Below are 18,305 nucleotides of genomic sequence, written 5' to 3' on the forward strand. Positions count from 1 at the left end.
TTCGGTCCTACCTCATTGGGACAAAGGTGATAGTGTTCACTGATCATGCAGCACTTCGCTATTTGTTTGGCAAGAAGGATGCTAAGCCTAGGCTAATTCGTTGGATCCTCCTTATTCAAGAATTTGATTTGGAGATTCACGACAAGAAGGGAAGTGAAAATTTAGTGGCTGACCATCTCTCTCGGTTAGAGCAAGAGGAAGAAAGACTAGATTCAGTGGTCCAAGAGGCATTCCCTGATGAGCAGTTGTTTGCATGTGAGATCAAGCTTCCGTGGTATGCTGATATTGTTAATTATCTAGCTTGTAAGGTTTTACCACCTGATCTTACTTACCATCAACGTAAGAAATTTTTGCATGATGTGAATCACTATCTTTGGGATGAGCCTTTGTTGTTCAAAAGATGCCCCGATCAAATCATGAGAAGATGTGTGCCGGAAGAAGAGATGCAAGACATCCTCCATCATTGTCATTCCTCATCATATGGAGGACACTTTGGAGCCACCCGTACAACAGCTAAAGTACTTCAAAGTGGGTTCTTTTGGCCTTCCATTTTTCGTGATAGTTACACTTTGGTGAAAACTTGTGACCGGTGCCAACATATGGGAAATATTTCAAGACGTCATGAGTTACCATTGAAAGGTATCTTAGAAGTTGAGTTGTTTGATGTTTGGGGAATAGATTTTATGGGGCCTTTTCCTCCTTCTTTTGGTTTTGCTTATATCTTGCTAGCAGTTGACTATGTGTCAAAATGGGTGGAAGCAATTGCTACAACAACAAATGATGCAAAGGTAGTGCTCAAATTTCTGCACAAGAACATATTCACAAGATTTGGCACTCCACGAGCTATTATTAGTGATGAAGGGACTCACTTTTGCAACAAGTTATTTGAGAATCTTCTGTCTAAATATGGTGTGAAGCACAAGATAGCACTTGCTTACCATCCTCAAACTAATGGTCAAGCTGAAATTTAAAATAGAGAGATCAAGAACATCCTTGAGAAGACGGTCAAAATCAATAGAAAGGATTGGACGAAGAAGCTTGATGATGCTTTGTGGGCATACCGTACAGCCTTTAAAACACCTATCGGGATGTCTCCATACCGATTAGTGTTTGGAAAAGCATGTCATCTTCCTGTAGAGTTGGAGCATAGAGCTTATTGGGCTGTGAAAAAGTTTAACTTTGATTTGAAGGCAGCAGGTGAAAAGCGACTTCTTCAATTGAATGAGATGGAAGAGTTCCGGAATGATGCATATGAAAATGCCAAGATCTATAAAGAAAGGACGAAGAAGTGGCATGATAAACAAATTCTTAGGCGAGAGTTTGCTCCAGGACAACAAGTTTTACTCTTCAATTCACGACTCAAACTCTTTCCAGGAAAGTTGAAATCAAGATGGACGGGTCCTTATACAATTCATGAAGTTTTCTCTTTTGGAGCAGTAGATTTGAAGGACAAGACTGGGAATATTTTCAGAGTTAATGGTCAGAGATTGAAGCACTACTATGGAGAGCAAATGGAGAGGAACTATGCATTTATTCCTCTTGGAGATCCTAATTGATGATCATTGAAAAGTCTGGCTGTAGACTTTAAAACAAGCGCTTATGGGAGGCAACCCATAGATCTATCTTTATTTCTTTCATTTATTTCATCATCTTTATTTAGTTAAGTTTTAATAAATTGGTTTTTGATGCAGGTTTATTTAGCAAGAATAAAGAGCTGGAAAATTTTTAAACCTCGGAAGGTTCACCATGAAACCAGGGAAGTTCCTTTATTTCTTCAATCCTTTTTACTTTTGCATCACAATGAGGACATTGTTTAGTTTAAGTTTGGGGGTGTAAACTCCTATAATTATTTGATCCTCTTGTTTTCTAAGTCTTGGGTTGTTGATGGGTTGTTTGAGTCTCTTACCAAGCATGCATTGGAGTAAGATTGAATTCTCTATGACTCTGAAATTTGTGATTGAAGATGGTTTTGAGAAAAATTTTCAAAAATTTCTTTTATGTCAAGTGAAGTTTTGTGGGTACTTTGGTTTAAATCTTTGACCTTGAACACAATTGAGCACATAGTCGTTTTTCTCTTATTCCATTTTGCTTATGAAGAGAAGAAGTTGAATTAATTGAAAGAGGGAGGTTCGATTTTGCTTTGCTCTAGAATCCGTTGATGGGTCCTTGAGGCGAAATCCTAGTCGAGACCAAATATTAGAGAAATGATCTAGGCATTTCTTTGGCATAACCAAAAAGCTTTCCCAGCCGTCCTAAATGTCATGCCATCATTACATGGTGTGTTTCCATAGTCAACCCCCTTGAGCCTTCATGAGCCTTTATTGATTCTTTAAACTACATAAACCATGCCCGCTCTAAGCCTGAAAAACAATGAATCTACCATTGATAGTTTGAGAAAATACTTTGGTGGAGAGTTAAATTTAACAGAGAAAATTGGTTACATGATGAAACGTATTATGTTTGCTCTATTTGATCAAAGAAAAAGAAGAAGAAGAAAGGAAGTGATAAAAAAGAAAAAAAAAAAAAAGAGAGAGAAGAAGAGGAAAAAGAAAAAGAAAAGAAAAGAAAAAGAAGTCGCCAAGCGGAAAGTGACTTACCTCAAATTTTGTTAAGGGAAGTGTTGGTATTACATCAGTGATTACAGCAATTTTAATGCCACAAGTATGAGCATATTGCCAAGAAAGAGCTATGATTTGAATCATGTGAGTTTCTCTTTTAATGTTCTTTTCACTAAGTATTTTCCCAGTTTGATTTAATTTTCCATATCCAGTTCTTTCTTAACCCTCACCATGTGGCCTATCATTACAACCTTAATAAAGACCTTTTGATCTTTGATTTTGGTGTTGACTACATTAGTGGAGAGGATTTCTGAAAATTGGACTTATGGGGTTAAGTTTTAAGAGAATTCTTCTGATTTTGGTTGTTCTACTTTTATCTGAGTTTGCAGGTGGTTTGAGGTTAAATTGACTATATCACACACACACTCAAGGTCTTAGCTTTAGGTTGAAGTAAACGCCTAACTCTTGCTTGACAAATTGCAAAATTTTTGATTGATTTTCTTGCTATCTTTGATGTTAAAAGAGTAAGATACTAGAGATGAAATCTAAATTCATAAAAGCTTGGTGAGTGATGATACTTCTCTTTGGGGTCGAGTTGATATTGCCTAAACTATTATTTGTTTTTCTTTTTGTTTGAGGACAAACAAAGTTGTAAGTTTGGGGGTATTTGATGGCTTGCAAAATTTCATATTGCAGATTTTACAAGTTCGCTCGAGCGGAGGCTTTTGGCCGCTCGAGCGAATTCAGGCAGATTCAAACGCTCGACTGCCGCTCGACAGGGAGCTCGAGCAGGTTGCTGAAAAACGAATATCGCTCGAGCGGAGACATTGGCCGCTCGAGCGAAATCAAGCAGAGTCGAACACTCGATGTGCGCTCGATATGACGCTCGAGCGAAATCAGGCAGAGTCGAACGCTCGACGCGCGCTCGACACCCCGCTCGAGCGAACATCGTATTTTGACAGATTTTAGGTTTTCCGCCGTGGGACCATATAAAAGGCCATTCTTCACTCTAGAGCCGCGAGTTTTGACTGGAGAACACTCTTTGGGAGAGAAAAACATAGCTAGAGGGATTCAAATCATTTGTTTTGGAGATGGAATTCCAAATTATTGCACGTACGTTGGATTCATACACGAGTACGGACGGGAGAAAAGCGTTGAATCGTTCCCTTGAGCTTTTGACGACCAGTTGAGGCTGCAAGGAGGATTTTTCAGTGTTTATTATCTTCTTCCCATCTTCTCAGAACAATTATGGTGAATTCGTTTATGTTGAATTCCAATTCTAGCATGAGCTAAATTTTCTTCTTTCTAGGAAAACGATGTAACCTAATTCCGAACTATGCTTGTTTGTCCATGCTAATTTAATGCAATTCTCTCTTTGTTTATCTGATTTATTCTGAGTTTAATGCTTCTAATTAACTGGCCATTGATTAGATGATTATTAATCTTGTGATTTGCTATCGGAAGAGGGAGTCATAGGGTAGATCTTGGATATTTCAGCATAGGTAAGTATAGAGATCGAAAGACTTGTATGAACCTATGTAGTGATTAAATCATTGGTCTTATTGCGTTCTTGATTATTCAATTTGCATACTCTTGTGTGAATTGATAAACTAGAATCGCTTCCAATTGACTATCGAAAGAGGCTTTTGGATGAATTAGAGATTTGCTAATAAATAAAAGAGAGTTAAATTAAGTTAGCTGGATGAGAAAAGCATAGTGACGAATTAGGTGAAATCGATTTCCTAGAAGTTTTCTTCCCTATTGAATTTGATCTTCAAACATCAGTTTTATTTTCTTTGCTTATTTCTCTTTGAGTTGATCTAGTTTTATTTGCAACTACAAAAACCTTAGCGATTCCTCTAGATAAAATTGAGATTAGTATAATTTTGGTATTTAGCAAGAGTAAGGTACCAATCCCTGAGGACGATACTCTTCTTATTACTTTACTATAAAACTACGATACTGTGCACTTGCAGTTTTGTACCGGTCAATAGTGCTCTCGTTCGTTCTCTCTCTCATGCGCCCGATAAAGTGAAGGATAGGGATCACCGCCTGTGTCTTACTGGAGATATCATTTTGTAGCCCACTTTTTTTTAAGATAAAAAAGTTGCTTGCCAGGCTTGAATGAGAGAAAACGGATGGTTAGTAATGGATCATATGTTAGCACTAGTGAACATGACGGGTGCCAAGGCCGGATCTCATGCCATGATCATGAACTGATCTTACCTGGGATCTCAAATTCCAAGTTTGTCTATAAAAAGCAAATCTAATTATATTAGTGTACTCTGTAATGAATTTCTTCCATGTAATACTAATTGATAGGGCCTCATTGGTAAGTGCTATAAGATCTCATTCATTGAAACCTTATATATTGATTATAAATAGATATCAAATACATATATATAATGTATATATATACCTAAGGTGCCAATTCTTGATTTTTTCAAAGTTGATTTTTAAGACTTGATTATTGGAATCAACACAAATTAAATAGACAGAGCCAAGAAATTGGTTTGGTACGTTATGTAAATACATTATATTATATATGTAATTGATATTTATATGTAATTATATCTATGGTTCCAATGTACAAGATCTTATAACACTCACCAATGAGGCCCTATCAATTAGTATTACACAAAAAAAAAAAAAATTCATTATGGACACGAATATAATTAGAACTGCTCTTCATAGACAAACTTTGGATTTGTGATCCCAGGTAAGATTGGTTCATGATCATGGGATCCAGCCTTGACGTCATGTTCACTGCTATTGACATGTGATACATCGCTAGCCATCTATTTCTCTCATTCAAGCATGGCAAGCAACTCTTTATCTAAAAATGTGAAAGGAATAACCTTCAATCTCGAGAATGAGAATGTAAGGATTGTTGTCTTTGGTAGTGATATTGCTATTAAAGAAAGAGATCTTGTCAAGTGCACTGGATCTATTATGGATGTTCCTATGGGAAAGGCTATGCTAGGGCATGTGGTCAACACCTTGGGAGTACCTATTGATGGAAGAGGGGCTCTAAGCAATTACGAACAAAGACGTGTCTAAGTGAAAACCCTTGGGATTATTGAACTTAAATCTATGCACGAGCCTATGCAAACAAGGTTAAAAGCAGTAGATAACTTGGTTCCTATAGGTCGTGGTCAATGAGGACGTATAATTGGGGACCGACAAACTGGAAATATAGCTATTGCTATTGATGCCATATTAAACCAAAAGCAAACCCTCAAGGGCCATCTCTGAGAGTGAGACATTGTAATGTGTCTATGTAGCGATTAGATAGAAATGCTTAATTGTGAGCTCAAATTCTTTCAGAAGCGAATGCTTTGGAATATTCCATGCGACGCCCCCAACTCAAAGATTGGTGGAGGATGTTCGCTGGTGGGAGGGGAAGTTATGGTGGTGGTGGTGGCACTGGACGATGGCGCATGGCGACGCAATGAATGTGAGCCCACTTGGGCCATACACAGCCAAGAGAGAGAAAGATGGGGCATGGGGGCGGTGGCTAGGGTGGGTGAGGTTGCCGGCATGAGGGGGATCAGTTTAGATGGGTGATGGTGGCCACGAGCAGTGCACGATGGGGATGGGGTAGCTGGGTGAGCATGGAGAGAAAGAGGGGAGGTCACGCATGGGCTGGAAGGCAGAGGAGGAAGAAAGAAAAAGGAAGAAACAAGAGAAGGAAAAGAGAAAAGAGAAAAGAGAAAAGGGAAAAGAAAGGGAAAATAAATGAGATCCAGCCTTTCCAGCATGAGGTCGTAAAACTGATCCAACAAAAATAAATTTTAAAATAGAGAATTAAATAAAATAATTTAAATGCAATGACTTAATGAAATAAAATAATAAAATCCAACAATAAACTAATTTAAAATAAAGAGCATAATAAAATAAATAAAAGTCAAATAAAATAAGAGAATCACTAATTATAATAATTTAAATAATCCTTCAGTAAAAATACAAGTAAATACGGGGTATCACATTGCATTCTTGTAGTAGCCACCGCTTCAGATCCTGCTCCTCTACAATTTCTGGCCCCATATTCTGGGTGTGCAATGCGGGAATATTTCCATGATAGTGGAATGCATGCATTAATAATCTATGATGATCATAGTAAACAAGTAGTGGCATATCGACAAATTTCATTATTGTTATGCCGACCATCAGGCCGTGAGGCTTTCGCAAATGATGTTTTCTATTTACATTCTGTCTCATCTCTTGGAAAGAGCCTCTAAACGATCAGGCCAGCCAGGTGTAGGTAGCTTGACCGTCCTACCCGTCATTGAAATAAAAAACTAGAGATGTATTGGCCTATGTTCACACTATTGCAATCTCTATTAACTTGAGCAAAGGCGGCCACTTCACAATATTTTTCCAATTCCAATTTTTAACTACAACAAACTTGTTTCATAGCTTTCAATAAGCAGCTAAGATTGTTCATCCGAGCTGGGTTTTCTCATGGTCTGGCCTAGAATAACTGGGTTTTAGTTGCTATTTCCAACCCATATTATACTTGGTCCAAAAATTGGATCACCCTTCCCGACTTTAACCTAGCCAAGTACGATTATGTAACATGGGTTATAGGTTTAAAACCCAAATCCTGGATTTTTTTTAAAAATTGATCCTGTATCAAAACCAAAACGACATTGTTTTTGGCTAAGAGTTAAAATGAGTTACCCTGAAACACTAGCCTCTCTCTCTCTCTCTCTCTCTCTCTCTCTCTCTCTCTCTCTCTCTCTCTCTCTCTCTCTCTCACAAAAACCCTAGCCTCCTGGCACTCTTTTTTTGTTGATGGAAGTTTTGTTGCCTCATGGCCAATCACTCTATCACTCCATTGTCGACTTCAAGAACCTAAGGTTAGTTTTTGTCCATTTCACTCACTCACTCATTCTGTGTGTGTGTGTGTGTGTGTTGGAGCTTTTATAATTGATGGGTTCTTGTAACTCTTCCTCTACCGATCAAAGCTCCATTGCCTTGTGGTCATCATCTTCATCACTCTATGTTGCTCCATCATCAACATCAAGAACTGAAGTTAGTTTCTCTCTCTCTCTCTCTCTCTCTCTCTCTCTCTCTCTCTCTCTCTCTCTCTCTCTCTCTCTCTCTCTCTCTCTCTCTGTTGGAACTTTTATAATTGATGGATTCTTATATATCCCTTAGCTTCTATTCAAAGAGTGTTGGATTGGTAGATGTTGTATAACCTTTTTATTCTAGCTTGGTTTATTCTTTGTATTTTATTTTGATTTGGGTTTGTTTTGTTCTCTATGCTGCCTATTATTTTGTTCTCAAACTTCAATTTCTTTCCAAAATAGATTATATTTTGCTACAGTAGTTGAGGGTTTTCAATGCTAGCATTTTTCTTCCCAGGTTTTGTCTTGCCAATTGCAAAATTGGTTAAACTAGATTGGGCTGTTGGAATCTAAATTGGATGTTATGCATGTATGATTGGCGTTTGGGCAAACTATGAGTTTTTTTTTTTTTTTTGGGTATCGTTGGGGTTCTAATAAAATGAGAAAACACAAATTGAAAGTTTGGAGCCATTTGCACTTGAACAAAGAAGATGGGATAGTATGTGTGAAATAATTAGTATTTACTATTTAGAAAAAAAAAATTGGGTTTGTTTATAGAATTAAAAATGTAATTCACTAAAACAAGACTAAGCATGCATATTATTAATGCCCAAAAATCCAACAGCAGGGTTCTCTCTCTCTCTCTCTCTCTCTCTCTCTCTCTCTCTCTCTCTCTCTCTCTCTCTCTCTCTCTCTCTCTCTCTCTCTCTCTCTCTCTCTCTCTCTCTCTCTCTCTCGGCATAGTAGGGTTTTGGTGCCGTTGTTGTACAACATCCGGCGTGGTCTCACTGGTTGTGAGATAGTAACTTGTGCTTGTTTTACTCTCTCTCCTCTCAACAATGGTCGAAGAGGAATTAACAAACCGATGGGATCGCCTCCATCTATCGCACGAAGAAACGACAGTTATTCAGATCCAAGCTGTTGGCTCACGAACCACAACTACTCGAGGAAATGCATGTGTTATTGGCTGAGTCCTCTTCGAGAAAGCCGTAAACAATGAAGCATTCAGAACAACAATGGCCCAGATCTAGAGCCTAGAAGGTTGGGTGCGATTCAAAGACTTAAATGACCAATGTTTCCTGATAGAATTTCAAAGAATGCAAGACAAAGAAAAAGTACTAAGTGGAAGACCATGGTGTTTTGACAAAAACCTACTGACCCTCCAAGAAGTTGATGAGAAAACGTCCATAAATGCTACTCAGTTTCGTTATGAGCCATTTTGGGTGGTCATAATCTCCCTCTAACTACCATGAACTTCGTATAGGAGAAAAACTAGGCTCATGCCTTGGACATGTAATACGGGTAGATGCAAACTCAGATGGATCGGTGTGGGGAATATGTCTATGTGTTAGAGCTGCCATTGACCTAAACAAACCTCTCCTAAGAGGCAAATGGCTGGACTTCGCTGGACAAAGGTACTGGATATTGTTTAAATACGAACGTCTGCAAAGCTTTTGCTTTCATTGTGGTGTTTTATATCATAAAGGAAAAACATGCTCTAGACCACGTTTTGAGTCACAGTAAGAGGAAAAACAATATCAATATGGCTCATGGCTTAGGGCCCAGTCTATGAATTTGTCCATATTTGATAGTAGGAAGCATGGAGGTAGTCAGGCAAGCAAGGAAATGAGAAACCAGAAACCTGCATTCAGGGATGACAATGGAGATAAGGGGAGATGGAATCATAAAGGAATAAAGGAGGTCAGATCTAATGAAAAGGTGGGGGATGCACAAAGTAATTATGAGAAACCAAAACCAGTGGAAGCAACTACAGACAAACCTGCTAAAGTGACCTTGGTGGAAGAGGAACACAATGCCCTAGTATCTAAAAAACCCCCCTGGACATGGGACGACTATACTAAGGGACAAACTTATAGTGATGCAAAGATGGTGGGGCAGCATGAAAAGGATAACTCTTTTCAAGAACCTAGGCTGAGTACTCACAACGTCTCAATCTGTATGATGGAGTTGGATCAGAGCAGAGATTTAAGGGGGGGGGGGGTGTAGAACTAAACTAGAGGTGTCTCTACCTACCAGTAATACCAAAACAACCAGTCAAGGGGGGGAAAAAGACTCATTGAGATTACTGAGGACCACACAAGTGCACACGCCCTTTTGCAAAATCCCAACACCTCTATGACAGAAAAGGCCCCTAATAGGACAAGCAATGACCAAGATGAGAAACCTAAAGGGGGCAAATGGAAAAGAAATGCAAGGGGAGAAATAAGTCCACCTACTACCCTACAAGAGGTCACCAACCTCCAAGACCAGAAGGGCCCCAAAAAGAGATCCTTAAGAGGAGAAAAAGAGGTGGCCCCATAACATAAAGGAACAAAAAATAGTGCTCAAGCTTCTAAGTCCCAAAAGCAAAAGCTAGTGGTTGGTTCCCAGCATTGCCCACCCCAATGAGTCTATTAATATGGAATTGTTGAGGGCTTGGGAACTCCCGATCAATTTGTATCCTTAGGAAACTAACTAAGGAGAAGTTCCCCAAACTAGTTTTCCTGTTAGAAACTAAATGCAACAAAAATAGAATGGAGGGAGTTAGGAGGTCCATACAATTTGATGCATGTTTTGATGTGGAAAGTGTGGGGATTAGTGGTGGCATTGCATTACTATGGAAGGATGAATGGAAGGTCAAATACTTAACTATACAAGATGGCACATTAGCACAATGATCACTGGAAATGACTCAACCAGTCCTTGGTTATTCACGGGTTTCTATGGACACCCTGATAAAAGGAAAAGAGATGGCAGCTGGGAACTCCTCAAGATGCTTAAACCTGATCCAAACATTCCCTGGCTATGTGCAAGGGATTCTAATGAGATTTTACACCAGAAAGAAAAGGTTGGTGGCCCAAGTAGAACCTATAAATAGATTGAAAAGTTTAGAATGGTACTAGAACAGTGTGAAATCAGACATACCGTGTGTAGGGCAAAGTTTCTCTGGTCTAATAACAGAAGAGGTGAAGGGTACACAAAGGAAAAATTAGATAGGGCAATGGCAAACAAACCTTTGCTGGATTTCAACTCAGCAATTTGTAATGTACTAGCAGTAGTGAAGTCAGAACACTCCCCACTCCATGTAATTTTACCAGTTCAGATTAAGAAAGGAAGGGGGAGACTGAACATATTCAGGTATGAAGCAGCATGGGAAATCAGAGAAGATAGTGGCGCAGTGATAGAAGCATAATAGAACAAGAATGTAATGGGAAGCAATCTTGTTGAGTCCATGAGAAAGAGAGTAGAATCCTATCAAAAGGGACTCACAAAGTGGAAAACAACTAGCAACCAGAAGGACAACCAGGGACTTAATCAAATCTGGGCCAAAATAAGCCACCTCCAAGATGCAGGAGATGGGACTCAAATAGATCAAATGCAGGACTTGCAAAGGAAAGCTGAGTCAATCCTTGAGGAAAATGACTTAAAATGGAAGCAACAGGCAAAACAACACTAGCTAAAAAATGGAGACAAAAATACTAGCTACTTCCACATGCAAGCTACTCATAGAAGGAAGATTAACACAATTAAGTTCATAACTGGCCCACAAGGAAACATAGTCATGGAGTAAGAGGAGATTGGTTCAACATTCACATGTTTTTTCTCATCCTTATTCAACTCTCCACTGCCTACTAACATTAAGACTTGCTTGTCTATCCTTCAACTAAAAATCATAGTTGAAATGAAGTTACAGTTGAGTAGACCTTTTGCAAAGGATGAAGTAAGAATGGCCTTATTCCAAATGAACCCACTAGGGTCACTAGGCCCTGATGGGTTTCTTGCACAATTCTATCAGAAAAATTGGGAACTGGTAGGGAAAGAAGTGTGTTGTTTTGCTCTCCAAGTTCTGAACCACAATTGATATCTAAAGGAAGTAAATGACACGTACATTACCCTCATACCAAAGGTCAAAAATTCAAGGAAGGTAATTGAATACAGGCCCATAAGCCTGTGCAATGTGCTTTATAAAGTAGTCTAAAAAACACTAGCCAACAGAATGACGTTGATCCTACCTTAGCTGGTTTTTGTTAATCAAAGTTCCTTTGTTCCTGGAAGGCTCATCTCGGACAACACACTCGTAGCATATGAGGTTCTTCGCTCGATGAACACAAGAATCAAAGGAAAGAAAGGATATCTGGCCCTCAAACTAGACATGAGCAAGGCTTATGATAGGGTGTAATGGGTATTTGTGAAAGCTGTAATGACTAAGCTAGGCTTCCCCCCTCTGTGGATCCAATTGGTCTAGGAGTGCCTTAATTCTATCTCCTACTCAATACTAGTTAATGAAGAGCCTCAGCAGCATTTTAAGCCTACTAGAGGAATTCGCCAAGGAGACCCAATATCGCCATACATATTTATTCTCTATGTTGAAGCACTATCAGCTCTACTACACCAAGCTGAAGAGAGGGGGGACATCTCTAATGTACCAATTGGTAAAGGATCTACAAAAGTGAGTCATCTATTCTTTGCAGATGACAGTTTACTGTTCTGCCAAGCATCCTTACTGGAACTCTCAAATATCATGGCCATTTTGGACACCTATGAGTAGGCATCGAGACAAGTACTTAATAGAGACAAATCTTCAGTTTTCTTCAGCAAGAACACTAAGCAAGAGATGTAGGACCATGTGCTACAATAGATTGGAATGAAATCCACTGGGAATTTTGAGAAATACCTCGGTTTACCAGCTATGTTGGGTACAACTAAAGTTAGAACTTTCCATTCCCTTATAGACAGAACTTGGTCACGGATTGTCAACTAGAAAACCAACCTGCTTTCCTCAGCATGCAAAGAAACACTACTTAAAACAGTGCTCCAAGCCATCCCACTTTATTCAATGGGCATGTTTCTACTACCTAATTCCATAACTAATAAAGAGTATTAAAACAGAAGTACTTCTTTGTAAGGGAATTTTTGGATGCTAAAACAAGAGCTGGTCCCTCTTTTGTATGGAGAAGCATCATGGCTGGATTGCAAACACTCAAATTAGGCCTCATGTAAAGAGTGGGTGATAGGCATAGCATCAACATCTGGACTGCAAAGTGGATTCCATTCCTGCCTCATTTCCAAGTGAGTTCTCCTAGAGAACATGACTGCTGGTGTGAAAGAGTATGTGATTTGTTTCAACCAGGACTGAGGAGGTGGAATGAAAATATCCTAAAGGAAATGTTTTCAGAAGAGAAAATCAAGGCCATTACATCCATACCAATCAGTGCCAGAGGCAGGGAGGATAGACTTACTTGGCACCTGACAAACAATGGCCTATATTCTGTAAAGAGTGGATACCACCACCAAAAGCAACTAGAGGCAGAAGAACTGGGGGAGAATTCACAAAAATGGTTGGAAATAGGGATGTGGAAAAGGCTATGGTCAATGAAAGTGGCTCCTACAGTCAAGCATTTCATATGGAGAGCATGCAAAGAAGCATTACCTACCCTAGCCAATTTGAAAAGTATAATAACTGAAGATAGTAAATGCCCTATTTGCAAGCTAGAGCCCGAAACATCTGGTCATGCACTATGGGTTTGTACTACAGCAAAGGATGTGTGGAACCAGGGATGTATCAAGACCCAAAAGATGTCTTTCCAAAATGACCTATTTCTCAATGTGTGGTCAAAGCTAAACCAAAAGCTGGATAAATATGAACTCGAGGAGTGTGCTGTCATGATGAGAGGCATATGGTCCAGGAGAGATGATCTCATGCATGGTAAGGGTTTTAAACATCCAAATAACATTATACAAGGAGCCAAAGCAGATGTCCTTAGCTACAAAGATGCAAACGGCTCCCAAAGGGATCACCAACAGCATGATCACCAGAAAGTCCTGTCATGGAAGAAGCAACTAGAGGAACATACAAGGTCAACTGGGATGTAGCCCTAAATACAAAAACAGGTATATTGGGGTTGGGAGTTCTTGATAAAAAGCACCAAGGCCACGTTATTGGAGCACTAAGAGCAAGAAGACCTTTAGCAGGGAGAGCACTGGAAGCAAAATCCTATGGTTTAGTAGTAGCAACCACTTTTTGCAAAGAACTATGCCTCAAAAAGCTCCACCTAGAAAGGGACTCACTGCAAGTCATCAACCTATTGCAGGGAGTAGAAAGGAACTGGAGTCTAGGAGGTCTCTTAGTAGAAGATGCAAAGATCATACTATCAAGCTGTGGAAATTGGAAAGCATCACATATCTATCGAGAAGGCAACCAAGCATCTCATAAGCTAGCTAAATCTGCCTTACAATTAGAAGAGGATGTATATGACATTGAAGAGTGCCCTGTGTGCATTCAATCCATTGTAATCTCTAAGTTGGTTTCAGCATAATCCATGAAATTAGTTTCCAATTTAAAAAATAAAAATCCCACAGCAAGCCAGAAGGGAGAAAGAGTCATTCCTGTCCCACTAAGACAATTTGGGCCTTGATTGGTGTGGTTTGGAGCCCTTGGCGATAGTCCAATGCTACTATACAACATCTGTATGTACATCCATGGTAATGAATAGGAAATAAATCTAGAGAGAATAAAAGAGATGGAGAAACATAGATTTACATGGTTTGAAATAATGCCTACCTCCACGGATCATTTGGGTGGGGGGGATCAACTATAATATAATTGTTTTACAGTCTTTCATTGTCTCTCATCTTTAGTGTACAATGGAGATTAAAGATCTATTTTCTAATGGAGATCTTCTCTTTAGAGCTCCCGTCGCCAAGTTGAAGAAGCTGAAGGAGAAGTCCAAGTAGCGGTCTGGAATAAGCCCCATTGAAATCGTCTGGTCCTTTTCTTTTATCCTTTGCTCATCCTTCCTTTATGTCATATCTCCTCTCATTTATGTCACATATCCTCTTTTCCTTCTAACATCCTTTCTTTCCCCTAGCCTTTTGTCCCCTCCTTTACTCTGCTATCCCTTTTCTCCTAATGAGAACCCCACCCTTTGGCTGGGCTGGGAAGGCCATATTGGGCTTGGGATATTTTACCCTCTCTAGTTGCCCACGATTCTTAAGCTAAATTTTCTCCAAAAGAAGGCCTTGAGTATCTTTAAGATAAAATATGCGACAGGGTTAGTCCATATAAAAATAAATCCTGGAATAGGTCCCTGGTTATCTATTTCGCTTGCGCTGAGTGATAAAAATTTTGAGTGTGAGGCTAGGCGAGAGACGTACTAGATTAGATATGGTGCAGGCATAAAACTCAGCTTTGGTAGGAGGCATCCTCTACTGCATAGAGTGTAAGCGCGACTTTGGTGAGAGATGGGCTCGATTGCATTAGGTGGGAGCACGGAGCTAAGCTTTCGCAGGAGATGGGCTCAACTGCATATAGTGTGAGTGTGAAGCTTAGCTTGGCAAGATAAGAGGGTGTACTGGACCACATTAGGTACAAGGGTGAGGATCGCCTTTGAGAGATAAATGAGAGGCGTACTTGACCGAATTAGGTACAAGTGTGAAGCTGGGCCTTGTGAGATAAGGGGAAGGCGAACTCGACTACATTAGGTGCGAGCACAAGGCTTAAATTTTGTGCATGAGAGAGGTTGGGCAATCAAGTAACTTTCCCTCCTATTGGTCACATGGAAGGTCAGACTGTCTCTGGCCTTTCCTACCTTTACGGCATGATAGGTGGGGTCGGGCAGTCAAGGGAATTGCCCACCTATTGGACTCCTAGTAGGATAGGTGGTCCCTGACCTTTCATGCCTGTTGACTCATCATGAAGGAAGTCATAAAGTTGGGTAGTTGAAAGACTTGACCCACACTTCATCATGAGGCAGGTTGAGGTTCCAAAAGACTGGAACCACGCTTTATCAAGAGGCAGGTCTGGCAGCCATGAGGCTAGTCCTGCTTGTTGACCTTTAATTGGAAGGTAAAGTAATCAAGCTATCGAGAGGCTAGACCCATGCTTCGTCATGAGGGAGGTTAGGCAGTTGAATGGTTGGACCCACCTATTGATTCTTAATTGGAAGATTAAGTAGTCGGGTAGCCGAGAGGCAGGACATGCATTTTGCCATGAGGGAGGTCAAGTAGTCGAAAGTTTGGACCTGCCTGTTGACTCTCACGGGGAAGGTAAGAGTTGGCTCTGAGTTCATTTACATGAACATTTGTCTTTAGTAGAGAGTGTTTATCCTTCCAACATTTTTATTTTTGATGGTGTTGGTGGACTTTTCCCTTTTAATGTAAGTCACTATTGATGTTCCTATTTTGTTGTTAGTGTTACAGTTTGTTTGTAGTAATTCGCACTAAGTGGTTAAGGAGCCTATTCCCCCCTGGGTCCACCTTAGGCAATTGCTAAGTTCATCAACTCATTCTCAAAGGTACCCCGCCCGAGCCAGTTGTGGAGCTTGGAGGCTCCTTCCAGAAGATATCCCGCTAGTTGCGGTTATGGCACAAGCATAAACAATCAGCGTTTGCTTAGAGAAGATGTTGTCCTGGGAGTAATGTCGAGCGACTAAAAGACTAGATCAGTGCTTCATTCTGAGGCAGTTCAAGCTGCCATAAGACTAGACTCACCTATTGACCCAAATGGGAAGTTAAAGTAGCCGAGCAACCAAGAGGCTAGACTTATTCTTTGGCATGAGGGAGGTTGGGCAGTTGAAAGGTTCGACATGCCTGTTGAGGCTCGTGGGGATGGTAAGTAGTCAGGCAACTGAGAGGTTGGACCCATAATTCACAATAAGGGAGGTTAGGTAGTCGAAAGGCTAGACCTACTTGTTCACACTCATGGAAAAAGTACGTAGTTAGGCAACCAAGAGGCTGGACTTGCGATTCACCATGAGGGAGGTTGGGTAGTCGAAAGGATGGACCCTCCTGTTGACTCTCAACGAGAAGGTAATGGAGGAGATGCTTGTCCATACTACAAAAGCCAAATTGGTTAGCATAGATAATCCCCAATCACAAGTGTGAGATTTTCAAACCTAAATCATCTTGCCAGAGTGTGGCAAATGTTTGAGGCATGCCAGCAAGGCTGTGTGTAGCCATGTTTTAGCGATGACAAAGGTCCAGGGTGCCCACGATACTGAGTAGAGTGGTGTGTCCAATGTCCCACATTATAAGGGTGTGCTGATACTGGGAGTCCTGTGGAACCTGAAGGAGTTTGGTGAAGTGAGACTCCAAAAATGAACTTTACTTTTTAAATGAAATTTAAGTAGCAAGTTTGGGGGAGATAATATGGGAGTGATGAAGTCGTCATTTTTTATTCCTCCTTGTCTAAATTTTTCCATTGCCTACTCTTATGTTGAGGAAAGGTGGTGACTCGATAGCTCATGACTGAATAGCTGAGAGTGCACCTCTCATGGCTGAGGCACTATCCATTGGATGAAGCACTTGTGAGACCCATGAAGACGTGGTCGAGGAGCTAGTTTCTAGATAACCCATAGTGGCCTAGAGTGTTGTGGCCAAGAAAAGGGGTTGAACTGACTTTTTTACATGATGTGTCCACCTATGTCTATGGTGGGTCCACCTATGTGCATGGTGGGATGTTCGCAACTGAGAAACTCTATTATTAGGTCTAGGGAGTGACTCCTAGAGGGTGAGGTCGTGATGCTTGAATCCGAGTAGAGTGTGGTTGTGATGGGTGGACCGAGCACGTTGTTGGCTGCTGGTGCCTGGTGTTGTTTGCCAGTGCATGGCATTAGCTAGTCGTTTGTACATGGCAAGGATGGTGGCTGCCCACCTACACATGGCTGAGATGGTGGCTGTCTACTAAATTCTTTTGGTAGAGTAATTGAGTCTATGAGGTCGAACGGGGTGGCCAAGATGGCATTGCTAGCAAAGTAAGAGGTCCCCTCCACTCGAGTGGCTGAGATGCTTGTGCTTGTGCTAGGCTAAGGCACCCTATGGTTGGCTTGTTCATCGAGGGACCGAGATTGCATAGCCATGGCAGGGGGCTGGGAGAGGTGGTGCTAAGCAAGCTTGCTAGTGTGCATGGGACATGTAAGGTGATGGTAGGTGAAAGGCAGGAGGGCTGCCCACTTACCGATCGAGAGCGATTGGCCCTGCCCTAAAGCACCTTTCCTGCGATAGAGATCGCTACTAGTTCTAGTAATGGCTGGCTAGCAACCACCATCCCACAGGAGCCATTAGGAGATGGGCTCCTGTCAAGTGCATGAAAACGTGTACCTGTTGCCATTGTGCACAATGTGCACAACCTTCAAAGCCGAGAACCTCCACGGCCATCACAAAAAGTGCTGACGGCCCTATGGACAGTGGGTGAGGGACAACTCGGGTAAAAGGTGATGTGCACCTACTAGCCGACACTTGCTCAACTTCCATGGATAGTGGTTCTCCAGTCGAAGATAGAAAACTTCGGTGGCCCACATGGTGGCTGCCAACAAGTTTACTTGACTCGGATGTGCTGCAACGAGCCTCTCGTTCCTCTGCAGTGTGCACCCGTGTTGTGCATGGCACTATGCGTGCCATGCACAGTTGTGACGTCCTTGGTTAGTAGGCACTACAGTGTTTGCTTGCTGCATATGTGCATGCACCCAATGTATTTACTTGCACAGTATTTGTACCAAGCATTTAAGTGCATAGTGCATCTAAAGTACACCGAGTAGTGAGCACTTACATCTAAAGTGGCGAGGGAGTTTAGGTTCCTGGCCTTATCACTGGGTGTATGGAACTGCAATGTACCTAACCGCCTACTCAAGGAAAGATTTGCTTGCCCACTTTTGGTAACAGTGTTGTTTATAAAATT

General features: G+C 40.9%; 2 protein-coding genes across 2 annotated transcripts; both read left to right on the forward strand.

Moving 5' to 3' along the window:
- The first annotated feature begins 5,375 nt into the window (after positions 1 to 5,375).
- Positions 5,376 to 6,987, forward strand: LOC122301686 (ATP synthase subunit alpha, mitochondrial). The gene is given in 6 exon segments (XM_043113081.1): positions 5,376 to 5,794; positions 5,796 to 5,870; positions 5,872 to 5,903; positions 6,546 to 6,769; positions 6,771 to 6,854; positions 6,856 to 6,987. Coding segments are annotated over 6 exon segments (966 nt in total).
- Positions 6,988 to 12,796: 5,809 nt separating this feature from the next.
- Positions 12,797 to 13,504, forward strand: LOC122301687. The gene has a single exon (XM_043113082.1). The coding sequence runs from the start codon at positions 12,797 to 12,799 to the stop codon at positions 13,502 to 13,504; it is 708 nt and encodes a 235-aa protein (XP_042969016.1).
- The last annotated feature ends 4,801 nt before the right edge of the window (positions 13,505 to 18,305 follow it).

Source organism: Carya illinoinensis, chromosome 2, assembly GCF_018687715.1.
Source record: "Carya illinoinensis cultivar Pawnee chromosome 2, C.illinoinensisPawnee_v1, whole genome shotgun sequence".
NCBI classification, from domain to species: Eukaryota; Viridiplantae; Streptophyta; class Magnoliopsida; order Fagales; family Juglandaceae; genus Carya; species Carya illinoinensis.

Coding starts and splice junctions, on each gene's coding strand:
- LOC122301687 (XM_043113082.1), top strand. CDS start 12,797: ATGTTTTCAGAAGAGAAAATCAAGGCCATTACATCCATACCAATCAGT.